Source organism: Musca domestica, unplaced genomic scaffold (assembly GCF_030504385.1).
Source record: "Musca domestica strain aabys unplaced genomic scaffold, Musca_domestica.polishedcontigs.V.1.1 55, whole genome shotgun sequence".
NCBI classification, from domain to species: Eukaryota; Metazoa; Arthropoda; class Insecta; order Diptera; family Muscidae; genus Musca; species Musca domestica.
In genome coordinates this window covers 4,985,746-5,006,345 of record NW_026712355.1, presented here as the reverse complement: position 1 = coordinate 5,006,345, position 20,600 = coordinate 4,985,746, and the positions used below count along the sequence as shown (strand labels likewise).

At 38.4% G+C, this 20,600-nt stretch overlaps 1 protein-coding gene across 1 annotated transcript in view; it reads left to right on the top strand.

Annotated features, from left to right (window-relative positions):
* LOC101897637 (inositol 1,4,5-trisphosphate receptor) overlaps positions 1-18,981 on the top strand; it is a 114,150-nt gene extending 95,169 nt beyond the window's left edge. Inside the window, 9 exon segments of the mRNA XM_059128571.1 lie at positions 1,713-3,207; positions 3,210-4,480; positions 4,558-4,750; positions 4,813-4,935; positions 9,951-10,123; positions 10,188-10,352; positions 10,416-10,602; positions 10,663-10,871; positions 15,071-18,981. Of these exon segments, the coding sequence (XP_058984554.1) occupies positions 1,713-3,207; positions 3,210-4,480; positions 4,558-4,750; positions 4,813-4,935; positions 9,951-10,123; positions 10,188-10,352; positions 10,416-10,602; positions 10,663-10,871; positions 15,071-15,646 (4,392 nt within the window). The 3' untranslated portion in view covers positions 15,647-18,981.
* The last annotated feature ends 1,619 nt before the right edge of the window (positions 18,982-20,600 follow it).

Below are 20,600 nucleotides of genomic sequence, written 5' to 3'. Positions count from 1 at the left end.
TAGTCCTTTATAAAAATCCACGTTTTAGTCCTTTATAAAATCCACGTTTATAGTCCGTTTATAAAATCCACGTTTATAGTCCTTTATAAAATCCACGTTTATAGTCCTTTATAAAATCCACGTTTATAGTCCTTTATAAATCCACGTTATAGTCCTTTATAAATCCACGTTTATAGTCCTTTATAAATCCACGTTTATAGTCCTTTATAAAATCCCCGTTTATAGTCCTTTAAAAAATCCACGTTTATAGTCCTTTATAAAATCCACGTTTATAGTCCTTTATAAAAATCCACGTTTATAGTCCTTTATAAAATCCACGTTATAGTCCTTATAAAATCCACGTTTATAGTCCTTTATAAAATCCCACGTTTATAGTCCTTTATAAAATCCACGTTTATAGTCCTTTAATAAAATCCACGTTTATAGTCCTTTGAAAAATCTTTAAAAAATCCACGTTTATAGTCCTTTGAAAAATCTTTAAAAAATCCACGTTTATAGTCCTTTAAAATATCTTTAAAAATCCACGTTTATAGTCCTTTAAAATATCTTTAAAAATCCACGTTTATAGTCCTTTAAAATATCTTTAAAAATCCACGTTTATAGTCCTTTAAAATATCTTTAAAAAATCCACGTTTATAGTGCTTTAAAAAATCTTTAAACAATCCACGTTTTATAGTCCTTTAAAAAATCTTTAAAATTCTTTAAAAAATCCACGTTTATAGTGCTTTGAAATACCTTTAAAAAATCCACGTTTATAGTGCTTTGAAATATCTTTAAAAAATCTACGTTTATATTGCTTTAAAAATCTTTAAACAATCCACGTTTATAGTCCTTTAAAAAATCTTTAAAAAATCCACGTTTATAGTCCTTTAAAAAATCTTTAAAAAAATTATTGTCCTTTAAATGTCCTTTAAAAATTCTTTAAAAATCCAAGTTTCTAGTCTTTTAACAATTGTTTAAAAATCACATTTTTATGCCTTTGAATATCCTTTAAAAATTGTTTAAAAATTCACATTTTTATGCCTTTGAATATCCTTTAAAAATTGTTTAAAAAATCCAAAGCAAATGAAAAGTGACAGCTCTAAGCAACTTGGTTTATTTCCAATAACAAAACCAATAACATTGGCTTCTATGACAACCAAAACCGATAAAATTCTAATTCGAAAATAAACCAATAATATTGATTTTCACGACACCAAAGCATTTTGTCTTGTCGTTTTTAAAACCAATAGTGACAAAATTGGTTTCTAAGACAGCCCTGAATATTTATCTCAACTTGAGTTATTTGAAAAAGTTGGGGCTACTAAAAATATAAAGCTTTTAAAGGTTCAACATATTTTCCTCTGTTTTTTTAGTTTTAATTGTTAAATTTTAATATCCATTGTCTTTCGAACCCATGTCGGTTTCCATTTCATCTTAACCCGATTAAGTTCTATAAATCAATGTTTATATCGACTAGATCGCTTGGTTTACTGGAAAACAAATTTGGAATGTTTGTCCCTACGTTGGGCGCCATATAAATCATTTATTACTTTTACCAAGTGTCGAATATCTGTGCGTACTGTTTGAATTCCAATTAATTTTTCCATTTTCAGGTTAGTACGTTTCGACCCCTTGTTGGGCGCCATTCTTCCCTAATTCCACTTATTTTAATAATTCTTAATTAAATTCCACTTCTTTCAAAACTTATGCCATTTTTTCCTTCCTTTCAGATTCTGGAAGCCAAAACCGTTTGTGCCATTTTCAAGGACAACCTCACGCTCTGCAATGAAGTCACCGACAAAGTTGTACAACATTTTGTCCATTGCATCGAGATACATGGACGCCATGTGGTATATTTACAATTCTTGCAAACCATTGTCAAGGCTGAGAATCAGTTTATACGCAAATGTCAGGATATGGTTATGCAGGAACTGATCAATGCCGGCGAAGAGGTTTTGGTATTCTACAATGATAAATCATCGTTCAATCAGCTGGTTCACATGATGCAAACCCAGAAGACACCACTGTCCGATGATAGTCCCTTGAAGTATCATGTAGAATTGGTAAAGCTCTTGGCCTGCTGTACCATGGGTAAAAATTTGTACACCGAGATCAAGTGTAACAATTTGCTGTCGCTGGATGATATTGTGGCGGTCATCTGCCATCCGGCCTGCATACCGGAGGTCAAGGAGGCCTATGTGGATTTCTTGAACCACTGCTACATTGATACCGAGGTGGAGATGAAAGAGATCTATTCCTCGGGTCACATGTGGAATTTGTTCGAGAAAAGCTTTATGGTCGACATAAATTTGTTGATCAATACCGGCATCAATGCCGACAAGACCCTCATCAACTATGTGCTGAATGGCATCTGCACCATTCTGGCCAGCTTTTTCAGTAGCCCCTTTTCCGATCAGAGCACCATAGTACAGTCTAGACAAATGATATTCGTACAATTACTGCAAGTCTGCTATCGTTTATCTCAATGCAAATGGTTGAGTCTGGCTGATCGCTTTAATGTCGAAAATTGTATACGTACTTTGGCTGAGTCGGCAAAGACACGCAGCATCGCCATACCGCTGGATCTGGAACAGCAAGTGGTGACCATGTCGAGCAAAACGGCTCTGCTGACCAGGCAGACCACCAAATGGCTATTAGCCTCGAAACAGCCAAAATATGAGACACAGCATTCGGCCAATTTAATGCGATTAGACAGGTCCATTATCGAGGGCTTGCAGGATATTGTCTCACTGCTGGAGGATCAATTGAAACCAGTGGTGGAAGCAGAATTGTCACTGTTGGTGGATATATTGTATCGATCGGAATTGTTGTTCCCCCAGGGAACGGAGGCAAGAAAAAGATGTGAATCGGGAGGTTTCATTAGGAAACTGATCAAGCACACGGAGAAGTTGTTGGAGGAAAAGGAGGAGAAATTGTGTGTGAAGGTTTTGAAAACCCTGAGGGAAATGATGGCCATTGATGTGAATTATGGAGAGAAGGGAGATGCCTTGAGGAGTACGCTGCTGAAACGTTATTTCGATATAAAGCCTTCGAATACTTCAAGGACGCCAGTGGAGCCTAAGACGGATATTTTGTCACTGACCCAGGATCCGCAAAAACAGCATTTGAACTTGGTGACCCATGGTCCGGGGGCAAAGTATTTGCAAAGAGCCGAAAAAACTCTACACGAAGTCCAAAATCATTTGGATCGTGAGGGTGCCTCAGATTGGTTATCGAATTGGTTATTAAGTCAGTGCATAGTCCCTCAATTTTCGTGGAGGCCATTGAACTGGGTATTGCTTTGCTGGAGGGTGGTAATCCAATCATTCAAAAGGGCATGTACACCAAATTCCTGAGCGGAGATCTCAATCAGGCCTTCTTCAAGGTCTTTTTCGATAAAATGAAGGATTCCCAACAGGAAATCAAATCCACGGTCACAGTGAACACCTCCGACATTGCGGCCAAGGCCCATGAAAGTAAACAGGATGTGAATTTGGAATTGGATAAAATCTCAAGGAAACATGGCGTGAAAACCAATGGGGTGGTCATAACCGATGAGTTGAGGAAGGAGCTGCACAATGCCGGACTGGCCACAGCCAGGGCATTTAGCAACGCCCGCAATTTGCATGCCGGAGAGGATTCCAATTCCCTAAATCTCAACAGTCCCTTCGATGATATTCTGGCGGAGAAATTGGAAAAACACAAGGACAACAAAGAGGATCGCAATAAATTGTCCAACAAGGTCTTGGTTATGCAGCCCATACTCCGATTCATGCAATTGCTTTGTGAAAATCACAATCCTGATCTGCAGAATCTGCTGAGGAATCAAAACAACAAAACCAATTATAATCTGGTGTCGGAAACTCTCATGTTTTTGGATTGCATTTGTGGTTCGACAACGGGCGGCTTGGGCCTGCTCGGCCTCTATATCAACGAAAATAATGTGGCTCTCATCAATCAGACACTGGAAACCCTGACTGAGTACTGTCAGGGTCCTTGTCATGAAAATCAAAATTGTATTGCCACCCATGAATCAAATGGTTTGGATATTATCACAGCCCTGATACTCAATAACATTAATCCGCTGGGAGAGAATCGCATGGATTTGGTATTGGAATTGAAAAATAATGCCTCAAAACTGTTGCTGGCCATTATGGAATCGAGGGGAGATGGTGAGAATGCGGAGAGGATTCTCTACAACATGAATCCCAAACAATTGGTTGATGTTGCCTGTAAGGCCTATCATCAGGAGGAAATGATCGATGATCATGATGGCGATGAGGATGGTGTGGCGGCGGAACATGATGACGACGATGATGTGTCGGTAAGTCCACGCGAGGTGGGTCACAACATCTACATACTGTGTCATCAGTTGGCCCAACACAACAAGGAATTGGCCAGTTTGCTCAAGGTCTCCGAAGATCCACAGTCTCCCAACTATGATGCCAAAATGAGTCAGGCATTGATGTATTATGCCACGCACACTGCTCAAATTGAAGTGAGTATGAGGCGAACGCGCTCTCACTCTCTCTTCTCATTGAGAAAATGACTAAAATTTCTCTCTTCTCCTTTCAGATTGTTCGCCATGACCGAACATTGGAACAAATTGTCTTTCCCATACCCGAAATCTGCGAATACCTGACCACAGATACCAAAATGAAAATATTCCAAACGGCTGAGCGCGATGACCAGGGTTCCAAAGTGGCGGATTTCTTTGATAAGGCTGAGGAAATGTTTAACGAAATGAAATGGCAAAAGAAACTGAGAGGTAAGAGAAGACAGTTTTGAAAATTTAAATTATTAATATATTCTCTTCGAATTTTTTTCCAGGTCAACCATTCCTATTTTGGGTCAGCAGTTACATGTCCCTCTGGAGTAATATTTTATTCAATTGCGTTGTTGTTATTAATATAATTGTTGCATTTTTCTATCCCTTCGATAACACTGTGCCTGGTAAGTCGACAAAATAATCGATATATTTTCAAATACCTATTTAGAAATAGGATTTGATATCGAAGTAACGAAACGTAGCTCTTGATATGGGAGAGGCTCCTACTTCACATTGTGGTATAAATTTTGATCAGTAGAGGGTGTTTAGTAACATTGCAGCCATCTTCTGGCAAATTATCTTTCGAGACGAACTTAATGGAATCTGGAATTTATGCCAGGGAAGAGAGATGCCAGAGAAACACTATGACGCACTCAAAAATATCCAAAGACGTGAAAGACATAGTCCCCAGCGAGTCCACGTCTTCGTCGTCCTCATCAGAGACGTCGTCGGAATATGGAATTCCACCGCAGTCTCCCGAACAGCAACCAATACCGCAGCATCTTACGCCGCATGTTGCTGTTCCAACTCCGGATTGTGTCTCCGAGGCGAAATAGATGATATAGTGGAATTTATGAATCGGGTGAATATAAAGACTGCAGCGGTGCAGGATAACAAGCTGAATGAAAATTGTAGCCTACAACGTTGCTTGCAACGAATTGAGGAAGGATCGCACCAGAAGTGGAGATGGGGGATTAGCGTTCCTGTTACAACATTCTGTTCAGTACAGACCTATCTCACTTAAGCTAGTCTCTAGTGACCCATGCTACCTAGTCAAGTGTGGTACTGCCGAGGTAGAGGTGCTTAATACGTATATCCCTATATCCGATTAATAGCTATGAACCTCGTTATTTGCCAGATATTAGCCCATTGTTGGTAGGCAATAACCACCTGGTACTAGGGGATAATAATAAAGCCCACCATGAGTTGTGGCATTCCGTCCTAGGTATTGACCAGAGGGGATCAGCGCTGGCAGATCTTATCGACTGCTCCACATTCTGCACGGTAAACGAGGATGCCCCCACCCGAATAAATGACGTCTGATAAATGACGTGACTTGGCGACCCGTCATTGTTCTTGGCTCAGACCATCCATTCCGATAATCGTTTCCATAAGCAGGTCGCATGATTTCATAAATTTTGAACGCCGCACTTTCCTTAACCATGGGTAAACTCACTGGCCAAAGTTCAGAGAATTCACCAGAGAACTGCCCAACCTTTTTGATGTTCGGGTAACGCAGAAAGATTTTCCGAAACATCATCAAAGCTGCAGCCGCTCGCTATATACCTGCTGGTCGAATACGAAGACTGTGTCACAGTTCGCCAGACTTAACCATAGTGTCACCCGGTCTGATAAATGACGTGACTTGGCAAACCGTCATTTTTCTTGGCTCAGACCATCCATCCCGATAATCGTCTCCATAAGCAAGTCGCATGATTTCATAATCTTTGAACGCCGCACTTTCCTTGACCATGGGAAAGCTCACTGGCCAGAGTTCAGAGAATTCACCAGAGAACCCTTTTGATGTTCGGGTAGCGCAGAAAGAATTTTCCGAAACATCATCAAAGCTGCAACTGCTCACTATAAAGCTGCTGGTCAAATACCCAAGATAAGACCATATTTCCCAGCAGAGGCAGTGGGATAAATAAATGAGCGTGATGATCTCCGTCGTTCCAACTCTACTGATCCCAGAATCAGTGATTTGGCAGTGGAAGTCAGCCGGTTGATACAGCAGCGAGCATAAGAGGAAAAAGTGCCTAGACCATCTAAAGTTTTGCAGCATTGGAACCGATATGAGTAAGCTGTGGGTAAGGGTTAAGTCGCTCTAGAACCCGGAAAAAAATGGTAGGACCTCAGTCACTTTTAAGGACGTAACGGTGACTGATCCAAAGAGGTGAGCCGTGTATTTTAATCAAAATATGCGAAGACGTGAAAGATGTAGTCCCCAGCAAGTCCACGTCTTCGTCGTCCTCATCAGAGTCGTCGTCGGAATATGAAATTCCACTGCGGTCTCCCGAACAGCAACCAATACCGCAGCATCTTACGCCACATGTTGCTGTTTCAACTCCGGATTGTGCCCCCGAGGCAAAATAGATGAAATAGTGAAATTAATGAATCGGAAGAATATTAAGACCGCAGCGGTGCAGGGATACCAAGCTGAATGAAAATTGCAGCCTACAACGTTGTTATGGTTACAACGAATTGGAGGAAGGATCGCACCAGAAGTGGAGATGGGGGATTAGCGTTCCTGATACAACATTCTGTTCGGTACAGACCTATGTCGCTCGTGCTAGTCTCTAGTGACCCATGCTACGCAGTCAAGTGTGGTACCGCCTAGGTAGAGGTGCTTAATATGTATATCCCGCCGAGTAATAGCTTTGAACCCCATTATTTGCCAGATATAAGCCCATTGTTGGTAGGCAATAACCGTCTGATACTAGGGGATTATAATACCCACCATGAGTTGTGGCATTCCGTCCTAGATATTTACCAACGGAGATTAGCGCTGGCAGAGCAGATTGACTGCTAAACATTCTGGACGGTAAACGAGGATCCCCCCTCTAGAATAAGAGGAGAGTGTCACAGTTCGCCAGACTTAACCGTAGTGTCACCCGGTCTGATAAATGACGTGACTTGGCAACCCGTAATTTTTCTTGGCTCAGACCATCCATCCCGATAATCTTCTCTATAAGCCGGTCGAACGATTTTGTAACCTCTGAACGCCGCACTTTCTTTAACCATGGGAAAGCTCACGGGCAGGCTTCAGAGAATTCATCAACCCTAGCTGAAAGGATTTTCCGAAACATTATCAAAGCTGCAGCCGCTCGCTATGTAGCTGCTGGTCGAATACCCAAGATAAAAACAAATTTCCCCGCAGAGACAGCGGAATTAATAACCTACTGATCCCAGAATCAGTGATTTGATAGTGGAAGTCTGCCGGTTGGTACAGAAGCATAAGAGGAAAAAGTGGCTAGACCATCTGAAGTTTTCCAACATTGGAACCGATATGAGTAAGCTGTGGGTAAGGGTTAAGTTGCTCTCGAACCCGGGAAAAAGGATGATAGAACCTCAGCCACTTTTAACGACGTAACGGTGACTGATCGGATGAGATGCGCTGAGTATTTTAAACGACAATTTGTCAAGCAGCCCGAGACAGACAGGGCGAAGAGTACTATGTCGTATCAGATATCTTCCCGCCGAGGTGAAACCACCACAGTTTACGATGGGTGATGTTGCAATTGCCATCCGGAACGCTAACCCATCCAAAGCGCTGGGACTAAACGGAATTTTATTGATAATGCTGAAACAACTGGATACGCCGGGACTTGAGTACCAGACGAAAGTTCTCCACCTGTCGCTAGTCATCCACATAGTCCCCGAAGCCGTGAACTGAAACCAGGCAAGGATTCCAGCAAAGGCGAATCGTACAGGCCGATTTCGATTTTGTCGCCAGTAGCCAAGACTCTTGAGGCTTTAATCCTCCCCAGCATTAGGGGAAACTATCCAGTTGCCAAACATCAGCACGGATTCCGTCCACAACTTAGTACCTCAACAGCATTACACGTCATTTCCTAACATATTAGTAGAGGATTGGACCAGAGTAAACCGTGTGATTGAACAGTGTTGGTAGCCTTTGACATATCAAAGGCATTTGATACGGTCAATCATGCCACACTGTTTGAGGATGTGCAGAGAACTACCCTCCGGTCAAGTTTGAAACGTTGGATAATAAAATATATGTGTGGACGTGGAATTCCGGAGTTCACCAAGGTGGGGTGCTATCTTTAACCTCTACCTTTCCGGAATTCCTAGCCCTACAGACGGAATAGAGATCGTAACATATGACCCATGCGCATGACTTAACGATCATGGCGTCGGACCCAGTCGTCGATGACATGTGTGAAAGGTTGGACATCTATCCCGCGGAGCTTGCCGCCTAGTTCTACGCAAGGAATATGAAAATATCCACCACGAAATCAATGGCCACACCCCTTACCACATGATCGAATGAGAGCTGAATGTGCATGTCGAGGAAAATATAAAACCAACCACCAGTCACTCCAAGATCCTCGGGGTCACATTCGACAGCATGTTTAAGTCGTCCTCACAAGCCCCAGCTATTTGCGGCGTCAAGGCGGCAGCACTTGGGGTGCGGACAAGAAGACCTTGTAGGCGTCTTTTAATGCGATAAAGCGGTCTGCGAAGGTTTACGCAGAGGAATAATATCCAGACCGGCCAGAATGTAGCCCTGAGAACTGCGACATGGTGACCCCTCATTACACTAGTGGACCATCCAAAGAGAAGGAGATGGTCCTAATCGTACGTCAACATAACCATATGCTTTCGTTGCAGTACCCGTTTGGGTGCTATCGTGCCAGTCATCCAAACCATCATATGGTGGATAATACTCTCCCACCTTGGCATGTCATGAAGGACATACATGATCTAGAGAGGGAAGAGGAGCTAAAAGAGATAGCCTCAACATTAAGAAGGCCATCACGCAAGTCTGAGTGGCATTCATACGGAAGCAGTCAGAGATGCCATCAATAATTATAATAAGAATGCCGTCCTCGGAGTCCATATTATATTTATTAAAAAGCAAGTGTCTGTGATGACGTCTCGGAATATTTGTTCTGCCACTTAATCATCCGAAGAGTCTGGAGTTTCTCAAAAAAAGACGTTTGACTCAATTAAAAATTTTTTGGTTAAGTGCCGCTTTTATTTTTATAAAAAAAAATCGGAAAATCTGCTAATGGATACAGTTATGAAGAAAACATTTAGGTTTTAAGTTGGCGGACAACGTAGGACCTTTTGGAAAATCAAACTGTCGCATAGTTCGGGATTTGATCCGATTTTGGCTCAAATCTCAAAAGCTTTAAAAATATTTTGCTGTCAAAACAAATGCATAGACTAGGGATGGCGAAACCGGGCTTAAGTTGTCTCGAATAAATTCGGTATTGTAAATTTTTCGAACCTAATTGAGATTCCTATACACCTCATCACTTTCTTATCTGCACTGCGAATTTCAATGCCATATTTCAGCCAGCTTCTAGACGTATAATTTGCTAGGCCCTATTAAAAATGTCCACAAATAAATTCTTATATAACTCTCCCTAATTTTTTTCGCTCTTCATTTCAGAACTAAGCTCTCATATTTCCTTACTATTCTGGGCCATAATGATATTTTCACTAGTGATAGTGGTGACTTTGCCACGAGAATCGGGTATACGAACGTTAATCGGGTCAATAATATTACGATCGATATTTTTGCTGGGGCCAGAGTCAACGTTGTGTCTGCTGGGTGTGGTGACGGTAAGAAGAGTAGTTTCAATTAATGTTCCTTCCATTCTAAAAGTAATTTTTCTATCCCCCCTAGGTAACGCTGAAAAGTGTCCACATCATCAGTATAATGGGCAACAAGGGTACACTGGAGAAACATTTCTTGAAAATTATCACCGATTTTCAACTGTTATACCATTGTATCTATATATTCTTTTGTTTTTGTGGTCTGATCTTTCATCCGTTCTTCTATTCGCTGTTGGTAAGAAAGCTTAAAATTTCGAATTTTTGATAATTTCGATAATTTTATAATTTCCAATTTCAGCTCTTCGATGTGGTCTACCGTGAGGAGACTCTGGTGAATGTTATACGCTCGGTAACCCGTAATGGACGCTCAATTGTCTTGACAGCTGTGCTGGCCTTGATTTTGGTTTATTTGTTCTCCATAATTGGTTATATGTTCTTCCGTGATGATTTCTTGCTGGAAGTCGATGTGGATCATGTTGAAAATGGTAATCTCTTGATTTTACTGATTTTTTTAGCTTTTAAATTTTATTTTTTATATTTTCCAGCGGTGGAAGCAGCCACTCTATCGGTTAACCCGGACAGCACTTGTTCCACACCCGATAGTTTGGAGAACCCGAAATTGATCACAACCGGTGATGGTGAAGTCAAAGAACGCTCATGTGATTCCTTGGTGATGTGCATTGTGACCACCCTAAATCAAGGTCTGAGGAATGGTGGCGGTATTGGTGATATTTTGAGGGCGCCATCTAGTAAGGTAAGCGGATAAAACGACAAATTTTTAGGACGAGAAAAAGAGGGAAATTAATCCTAGTAAATTAAAAGAACTTTGTAGCTGAGTGTGATTCACAATTTATGCCGATTTTAGGTAATTTCAGAACATTTGTGTTCATTATTAAGCAGATAATGCATAAGTTGCCGACTTCTTTGTTCTTCTACGAAAATGATGATTTATGCAAAAAAATCTCTTTTTTATCAGCACCTTTTACTGCACTGTTTGAATACTCTAGAGTGGCGCCCAATATGATTGCGTTAATGCTCGACTAGCGAGTTACTGCATTATTGACATTAGTACTTACAATCTCTGTGAATTTTGTGGAACTACTGAAATTCTAGCCTCCAACTATAGCATCTGGTACAAATCGGTTCCTTCTGATATTAAAACTGCCTCTGCTTCTCCAAGTTGAAAAAGGAGGAGACCTGTATATGTTCAGTCCATAGTAACATTGTGATTAGTTATGTAGGTTGGATTGGGCAATTAGAGAAGTGCCGCTTGTCATGTTGTCCTATGCTAGATGCCTGGGAGGTGTCCTCCGTTGGCTGCCCGTCCTAATCTCAGTTCAAACCAAAACAACTCTGTTTTGTCGGAAATCTCTCGTTTATCGCAGGATTGGTTTCAAATGATCTCCACGGACGGTATTTACTTCGAATTCTTCTTTTGCTGCTATGGCCGTGTCAGAGTGTTAAATGGACCTGTAATCTTGAGGTTATTTTCTGTGTTGCTAAACCTCTCTCTTTCTCTGTAGATCAAAAGTCTTTCCTTAAATGTCTGGGCGTAAGTTACCTATGTACCAGGTGATTAGGATGGATATGTTTGTAAAACCCTCTTCTGGTGATCGACATATGTCATGGGGGGTCATCCTGTTGCTGTCTGATAAAATGAAATATCCCTTAAGCCGCATACTTTACCACTCACCGGCCATTTTTGTCATAAGACGTCTAGAAGGTTTTCTTATCAGCTCCCCAAAAGATGCCAGCAAGTAGCTTAGGAACCTGGTTCCTTCTTCTTATCGCAGATAACTGTGACATGCGCGAACAATTTGACCAGGCTATCGAATGTGACCCAAAGACCTAGTTAGTATTCGTTATTAAGAAACTATCGACCTCCACACTTGTTTTAGGTCGTATCTCCGTTGTCCGTTTTGTGAATGTTGTGGTCCTCTCATATTTCGACCGATCGAAAATGTCATCAATAATCCAGGTCCAGACACCATTATTAATTATCTTAACACCTCCTGGGGTACAACATTGGGGGGTCTCCCTCCCTAACTCTACCGATCTTCGACTTCTTGTTTCCGAATTCAACGCACGACTGGCGCCCAAATAGATAACTGACAACCCAACGTTTCAAAATTGACTGGGGTATTAGTTTTGATTGAATCTCCTGCCAATATGTGTGAAAAGGGTGGGAGTGCTGTGCTTTTAAGAAATACATGGTAATTATGGGTTACTGGAAAACTATTGATGCTACTGAGGAGGAGTAAATGCTCATGTATTTTCCTTACTGGCATCAAACTTTAGAATAAGTTTAGATTTGTTCGAATTGGTCACCTTTGGCACGAATTATGGCCTACAAACGGCCAATGAAACCGTCACACGCTGCCCGAATGTTGCTCTGCGGTATTTTGACCCAAAAAAGTCCAACGGCTTGGTATCCGGAGATTTTGGGGGCCATTATGCGCTGGAAATTAAGCGAGGAACCTCATTTTGTAACCATTCTTGGGTGGCGTGTGCTGAATGCGATGGTGCTGAGTCCTGTTGGAATGTCCAAGGTCTGCGGTCAAAATGTTTGCGTGCCCAAGGCTTTAATACACCCTTCAGAATATTTTCGCCATAATATTTGGCATTTATTCTGATGCCACGATCGATTAATACGAGCGGAGAGCGACCATCGGCTGTTATGGCTGCCCACACCATTACCATGGCCGGCGCTTGAGTTCTTTTTTTTTGGTGGCCAACCGAAGGTGCACAATTTCAGCTGACCTCTGGCAAGTAACGACGATAATTTTGTTTGTTTACAAACTGCTGGACAACAAATGTTTTCTCATCGGAAAAAACCAAATTCTGCAGTTCACCATTTTCGGCCAAGCGAAGCAACTCTTTAGCTCTATTGAGTCTATTTTCTTTCCGTTGCGATGTAAGTTCTTGCACTTTTTGGAATTTCAAAGGCTTTATCCCGAGCTCTTGTTCCAATATTTGCCGAATGGAATATTGCGATATGTTCAGCTCACGAGCCATTTTTCGACCACTGCGACGCGGTCTTCGATCAAGTCGCTTCTTTACATTTCTATCCATTTCTGCTGTTGCTGTTTTCTTCCGTAACGAGCGATGGTATGAGACACAAAAGATTTATTCTCATTTTAATGCTGGAGTTGTCTAACGATAGCCACTTGTGCTTTTCCAGCCAAATATAAAGAAATCACACTATCACGCTTGAATTCCATCACGAATAACTTTCTTTTCTGGAAAATTCTCACCAAAATGCTTTTGTACACTTGTAAACAATCTAATGAGCTGTCACTGGAATAATTTTAACAGCTGTCGTACGAGTGGCTTAGAAATGACAGCAGTCTGAAGTTAGTTGCGGTTTTTTCATCTCACCCTGTACTTATGTCCTTCCCGTAACTCTTAACGTAAAGTAAATTAAAGTGAGAGTACATAAAAAGCTTTCTTGACTGGCTTAAGTCATCGGCTGGTTTCTTCGTAGAGGAAAAATTAGTTTCAGGTTGACTTAGTTCGATTTTGGCCCTACGATCCTTTGTTCTTTTCCGAAGAAGCCAGCCGATGACTTAATCCAGCCAAATAAGCGCTTTATGTATTTCCACCTTTAGTCATCGGCTGGATTCTTCATAGAGGAATAAAGTTGTTTCAGGTTGACTTAGTTCAATTTTGGCCCTACGCTCCTTTGTTCTTTTCCGAAGAGGCCAGCCGATCGACTTAAACCGGTCAAAAGATCGTATGTATGTATTCTCACACTGTCGCTTTTCGAAGCGTAGGAGCTTTTCCAAATATTTTTGAGAGGATACCATAATTGTAATTTTTTCCACAAAGGAAATCTCGCTGTCGACAAAATCTTTAAAAGACTCCCTAAAATCATTAGCAGACTCCACAATATGTACTCCACAAAATAAGAATCACTACATCCACCACAATTGTTTTCTGCTGCCTCCCGATTTTTTTTTCGTATAAAACTGATTGTTGTTTTACAAGTCCCGTATAAAGGTGAGAATACATAAGACGCTTTTTTGACTAGTTTAACTAATTGTGGGACAAAGAAGTTTTAGATTGACTAAGTTCGATTTTGGACCTATGCTCCTTTATTCTTTTCAGAAGAAGCGTTTTATGTATTCTCACTTTAATTTGGTTTGCTAATACTTTTACTTTACAAGCTCATCACTCTGTCGCATTAAAGGTGAGAATACATAAACAGCTTGAAGTCTTCGCATGTCATATTTTGTGACATATCATGAGGGGATATCAGAGCTGCACTCGAATTCTGCCGTCGTTTCCCTTCATAAATTGGCATTAATAAGCCTAGCCATGATGCCAAGCTGCTTATGTACCCTCACCTTAATACATTTTTTAATTTGCAAATTCGTTTACGTCTTTATGTCAACATTTTTCACTACCTTCAAAATTGTACACTTGACAACAATTAGAAGAGTAAGGAAAAACCATGGCAGAAGAATACAGGTAGATGCATCAACACTTGGGAGTATTGATATGTCAAAAAAAAATTTAAATGTTTTTTCAAAAATAAGTAGATTTATATATGCTTTCTTATACTACGTCATTCGGAGGCTATTATAATTTGCGTTTTTCAACAATTTTTACAAATTTAAATAATTTTTCATTCAACATTTTCAATTCCAAAAATGGTTTGACAGTTCATTGTCCAAGCAGCTGTGTTGACGCGTCTACCTATATTATTCTACCATGGGAAAAACGAAGAAGAAGAGTTTGTCACCTGTCATTGTTTATGCTTCTTCTTAGTGGGAGAAAAATAAAACTTGTAGACAAAGTGTTGACAAAGTCTCAAAATTTCATATCTCATAAAAAGTTTTAACCCCAAACTTCCTAAGGAGTTCTTACAAAACATCGCCTAACAAACATCCCTATATGCATATGCATATTATAACTTTAATAATGTAATTTTCTCTTTCTTTCCACTTTCAGGAGGGTCTTTTCGCTGCACGTGTCATCTACGATCTGCTCTTCTTCTTCATTGTCATCATTATTGTTTTGAATTTGATTTTCGGTGTCATTATCGACACATTTGCCGATCTGAGAAGTGAGAAACAACAAAAGGAATTGATACTTAAGAATACCTGTTTCATTTGCGGTCTCAATCGTTCGGCTTTTGATAATAAAACGGTTAGCTTCGAGGAACACATCAAGTCGGAACATAATATGTGGCATTATTTGTACTTCATTGTACTGGTCAAGGTGAAAGATCCCACAGAATTCACAGGGCCGGAAAGTTATGTTTATGCCATGGTTAAGGCAGGCATATTGGATTGGTTCCCTCGCCTAAGGGCTATGTCTTTGGCGGCCGTCGATGCTGATGGTGAGCAGATTGAATTGCGTAGCATGCAGGCCCAGTTGCTGGAGACGCAAATGTTAATCACCAATTTGTCACAACAATTGCACGAACTCAAGGATCACATGACGGAGCAGAGGAAACAGAAGCAGCGTTTGGGTTTGTTGAACACGACGGCCAGCAGTTTTATGACGGGCTATCAGTTTCAGTGAATGACCACCTTAGGAATTGACTAGAAATAAAAAGCGACCCAAAAATTATGTGGGTTTCCCCCTAAACGATTTCTACATGTAAAGCGGTTTCTGTTTTTCTTTTTCGATTTTTGAAATTGGACGATGATGTTTTTCTTTTTTTTAATTGACGTATTTATTTTATAAAGTAAATAGTTTTAGATTAAGGTCTGTTTTGCTATGATGAACGAAGGTTTAAAGCAGGTTTGTCGCAAATTCACATATGTAAAATTTGCCAGAAAGAGAAATGAGTTTTTAGGAGAGAGGGCCAGGAGAAAAAGTGACATTCAACTCTCTTCTTTCTCACAAAACTCTGTTTTCTTTTCCGTAATATTTTCTAGTGTGTTTGCCGACTTTGTTTTGATTTCCAAAAGTGATGCCCAGACAGCTTTCGTTTCTCATGGCAAAAGAGACACAAAAAGTGTTTTGTAGGGATATATAGATCGATATTGGATTGAGGCGATTAAATGACTTTTTATGTGAAGAAAAATACAAATGAAACAGAATATTCTACAAAAATTGATTAAGGATGTAAATTTGACACTTTTTTCTCTCTCTCTCTTCCTCTATCTCTTTCTTTCTCCTATTAATTCATTTAATTCTAAACTCCAACGTTTTAAAATACGCGTTTTGACCCATAATAGAGGGAATTGACAAACTAAATGGCGCGTTTTATTAAAACTGGTTTGATGTAATTATAAAATCTGTTGCATTATGTGCGGGAATCTTAAGGTGAGAACACATAAAAGGATTTTTTGACTGCCTTAAGTCATCGACTGTTTTTTTCGGAAAAGAACCAAGGAGTCTTAGGGTCTCACTGAAAGTGAGAATCAGCAAATTTTTGTTTGCCCAAAATTCTGCAACGAAAGGAAACTATTTAAAATCTACGAAAGGTACAAGGACTTACAATTAATTTTAAAAACCTTTTCGCCAGAAAATTTCGTCGAACTATCAAACTTCATTCACAAATGCAATCTTCAACTCTGATTTTCTCTAACTGTGAGATAGCAGAAATATAAACAAAACAAAGAATACGATTATTAAGTAATCAAAAACCAAGTAGCTCTTGGTATATGTGTACTTCGGGTACCTGCCAATCATGACGAAGAACGAGAAAGATAATCAAAAAAAAAGTAGTCTATGGCCAAAATCGATCTAAGTCAACCTAAAACTCCTTTGTTCCTCTACGAAGAAGCCAGCCAATGGCTTAAGCCAGTCAAAAGAGCCTTTTATGTACTTTCACCTTTACCCTTTTTACGTAGCAAAATTCAAAGGAGAATCATGTTTACACTTCTTAGTCAAAGACATAGAAGTATAAAGATGGGACAAGACAGAGTCAAAATATTGTCACCAGGTGTAAATGCCTCTGTTGTTACGATATCATAACAACATAATCACCAATGTTAAGTTGCTTTAACAGCAAATGCAATATTCAAACGCCAGTGAAATGCAATTTTTAGTTCAAATTTTTGGTTTACAGAAAATTTTATTCTTAAAATTGCTCGGTAAATATAATTTTTATGCTAACATGTCACTGTTGTGAGCAGCGCCTCTATATATTTTTCACATTAACTATTTTTCCATTATGCATTTTGTCCAGTCTTTACCATTTTAGGTCTTTGTCTTAGTTTTGCAAATTTTACCACTTACAGAAATAAAGAACAATAACCTTAACCCATTTCGCTCCTCTGTTCGTTTTTTTTTTTTTTTCGAACAGTAAAAAAAAACTCTTTTTCAAAAAATATTTATGTATGAAAAGGGTAACATTTCAAACTAATTTTTATGTTGGCAGCAAAAGTCTTCTGTCAGTAATTAAAAAAAAAGAAACCTGAAAAATATTCCTCTCCCCCTCGGTGGTAGGCGTACATTTCTGAAACCCATATTTTGGGATACTTTTTCAATTAATTTTAAAAAATAAAAAAAATTAAAAAAATTGTAAAAGTAATGACGAGGAATTGGTTTGCATGCACAAGCGTGGCTTTAAATATATGTAATCTTGACTGTTTGAAATTTCGAACACTGGTTCCCGGAAAAAACGGAAAAATCAGAAAATTTTTCTGAGTAAATCAGTGGTCCCAAATTACGAAAAAAGTAAACTTTTTCAAAAATAAAAATTAAATCTCTGACCGAAATGGGTTAATTTTTTAGAGAAAAATCTAAGGGTGAGAATTCATAAAACGTTTTTTGACTGGCTTAAGTCATCGGCTGACTTCTTCGTAGAGGAAAAAATAGTTTTAGGTTGACTTAGTTCGATTTTGGTCCTAAGATCCTTTGTTCTTTTCCGAAGAAGCCATCCGATGACTTAAGCCAGTCAAAAAAGGTTTTTCGGAAGATTTGTCAAACTTTCTTATTTTTTACTTTTTCACTTATTACATAAAAAGTCACATTCTCGTTCTAATACCAAAATTGATTCAAAAAAAAGTGTTTTCTCCCATTGTTGTATATCCTTAGTGTCTTGAATATAACGCAATTATTTTTTTTATACATATTTTCATTTCTAAATAACAAATTGTGATCTATATTATTATTATTGTTTTAATAGTAATTTTAAATGAATCTTATCTAACCTCAATATACATACATTTTTGCAACATAGTACTTTAAACTTAACCTCATTTTAAAGCAATATCTCTATAATAATACTGGATATATTTTCATATAGATACAACTTAAGGTGGAAGGCCAGTGGGGAACCGAAAAGTTGATTCCTTAAAAATTATTTTTCTAAAACAAAACCTTTTTTTAGCATTTAAAAGCCATGTGATAAAACGCATTGATATGTCAACAACTTTTAAATGTTTGTTCAAACATAGGTCGATTTTTATACGTTTTCTTATTCGACGGCAATCGTTGGTTGTTATGATATGCATTTTCAACAATTTTTACAAATTTGAACAGTTTTTTATTCAAACTACTGAATTACGAAATTGGGTTGACAGTTCATTGTAGCAGCAGCTGAGTCGATGTGACTACCTCATGGATTTGATTTAACGATAATCGACTTACGGATCCCTAGCTTCCCCAACTTTTCTATAATAGTTAAACTTCAGTTTATTCTTTGTCTCTTTTTGTTAGCTTTTCTCAGTACGCCAAAGAGAAAAATAAGTTCAAAATTAAATCTATAAATGATTTGGAAAAAATAACATTCTGTTGCTCAAATATTCTTTGCTGGCCTTCCACCATTATTAGTCTTTTTCCTATCAACCCTTGCTCTCTTTCCCTCTCTTTTTGTTAAAAAATGTACATCACCATGAAAACTGTTATACTAAAACTAGCATTTATAAACAATTGTTTAACAATTTAGTTACAAAAACCAATTATAATCTTTTTTTAAATAATCGATCGATGGCAATGCATATAAGGATTTTAGTCTTTATATAATATCTTATATATTTAAAAAAAAACAAAACTTAACAATAAATAAATAAAAAAAAAAACTCTTTTAAATGTAAGTTATATACTATTTTCAATTATTATTCATTAAATATATATGCAAAATCACAAAAACTTTAAGAAAGGAGCACTTTATTGCAAAAGTTTCAATAAAATGTAATGAAAATAAAAACAACAACAATTTTGATTTCAATGCAGCGGAGGATTTTCCAGAATCATACTAAACCTAAAAATGTTCCAGATTTAAAAAGCAGAGAATGTATGGCCTTAAGTCTGAAATACATAATACAACTCTATACACTTGCACAGGTGTGTTATTCTTTTGTAAAGTTTACCGAAAACAATGTGGCATCACCCATAAGAATCACTTTTCTTTTAAGTAACTTTTGTACTTTTAAATAGAATTTTTGATTAGAAAAATTCAGCAACTATTACCGTTATTAAAATCATTAAAGAAATTGCAGAAAATATATATGTGTATATTCCAGTAATCTTGTGGTTACCTTGAAGCTATGACCCGTTCACAGAATGTACAGCAACATGGATGTCGGGATAAATACTTGAAAAAAAAATAATTCCTTTATTTATTCCACTCAGGAATATTTTTACTTCTACGCATAGAATCTCAAAAGTATCCGTTATTTTTAATAGTAACAAAATCAACTTGGCATCACTGTTTATCTCACAAGGTAACACTTTACCATTGTCAATGGCGACATCTATCAACTGAAGATATTGCAAATGTGATGTTATATAGTGTTATATTTTATCTAACAGATGGCGCTATACAAAACATAAAAGTGTTGCCATTTCCATTCCTTGTGATTTGTTGAAATGATGGTGAAAGTTAATTTTAAAGAAAAATGCATTTTATGGGAAGAAGAATTGAAATGTTTTTTGGCCCTCTCCTAGACATTCACTTTTCTTTTGGGGGAAATTTAGGCTTATGGATACAGAAAACAATACAAAAACGGCAATCTCCATATCTAAACAACGTTCAGACACGGTGCGATAAACAGGTAAGGTAGAGCTACCAGCTGATTACAATTATTTTCTAAGTGTGTCTGACTCCTGCCAATTTTGTGTACGTATTTATTGTTTTGAAAAATAAAGAAATATATTTTTCCACGCGCATTGAAGCTACAAACTAGTTTAGCTATATAATTGAAAGATTGAACAGTTTGGATCATATTTTTGAGAGAAAATCCTTTCATTTTTCGCGCTGTTTAATTTATTTTAGAATTGAGGAAAAATATGAAAAAAATGAAAACAACTTGTTGTGTATAATTTTGAATGAGTCTGACAGGAAGCGGGTATATCCTCAGGCATGTATTTCTGTAGTTTTACGAACTGTTCTACCCATGGTGCAATAAGCAGGTAATTCGCAAAATTACAAAAATGCACCCCTGAGGGCAAATGTGATCTAGACAGTTTGATCTTTTAAATCCATGGCAAAACTGGCAAATAGGTTTAACGCGCGTCCCGCGATGAACTTTTTTCTAATCATTAATTTTGAAAATATTTGTTTTTTTTTTTTTCAAAA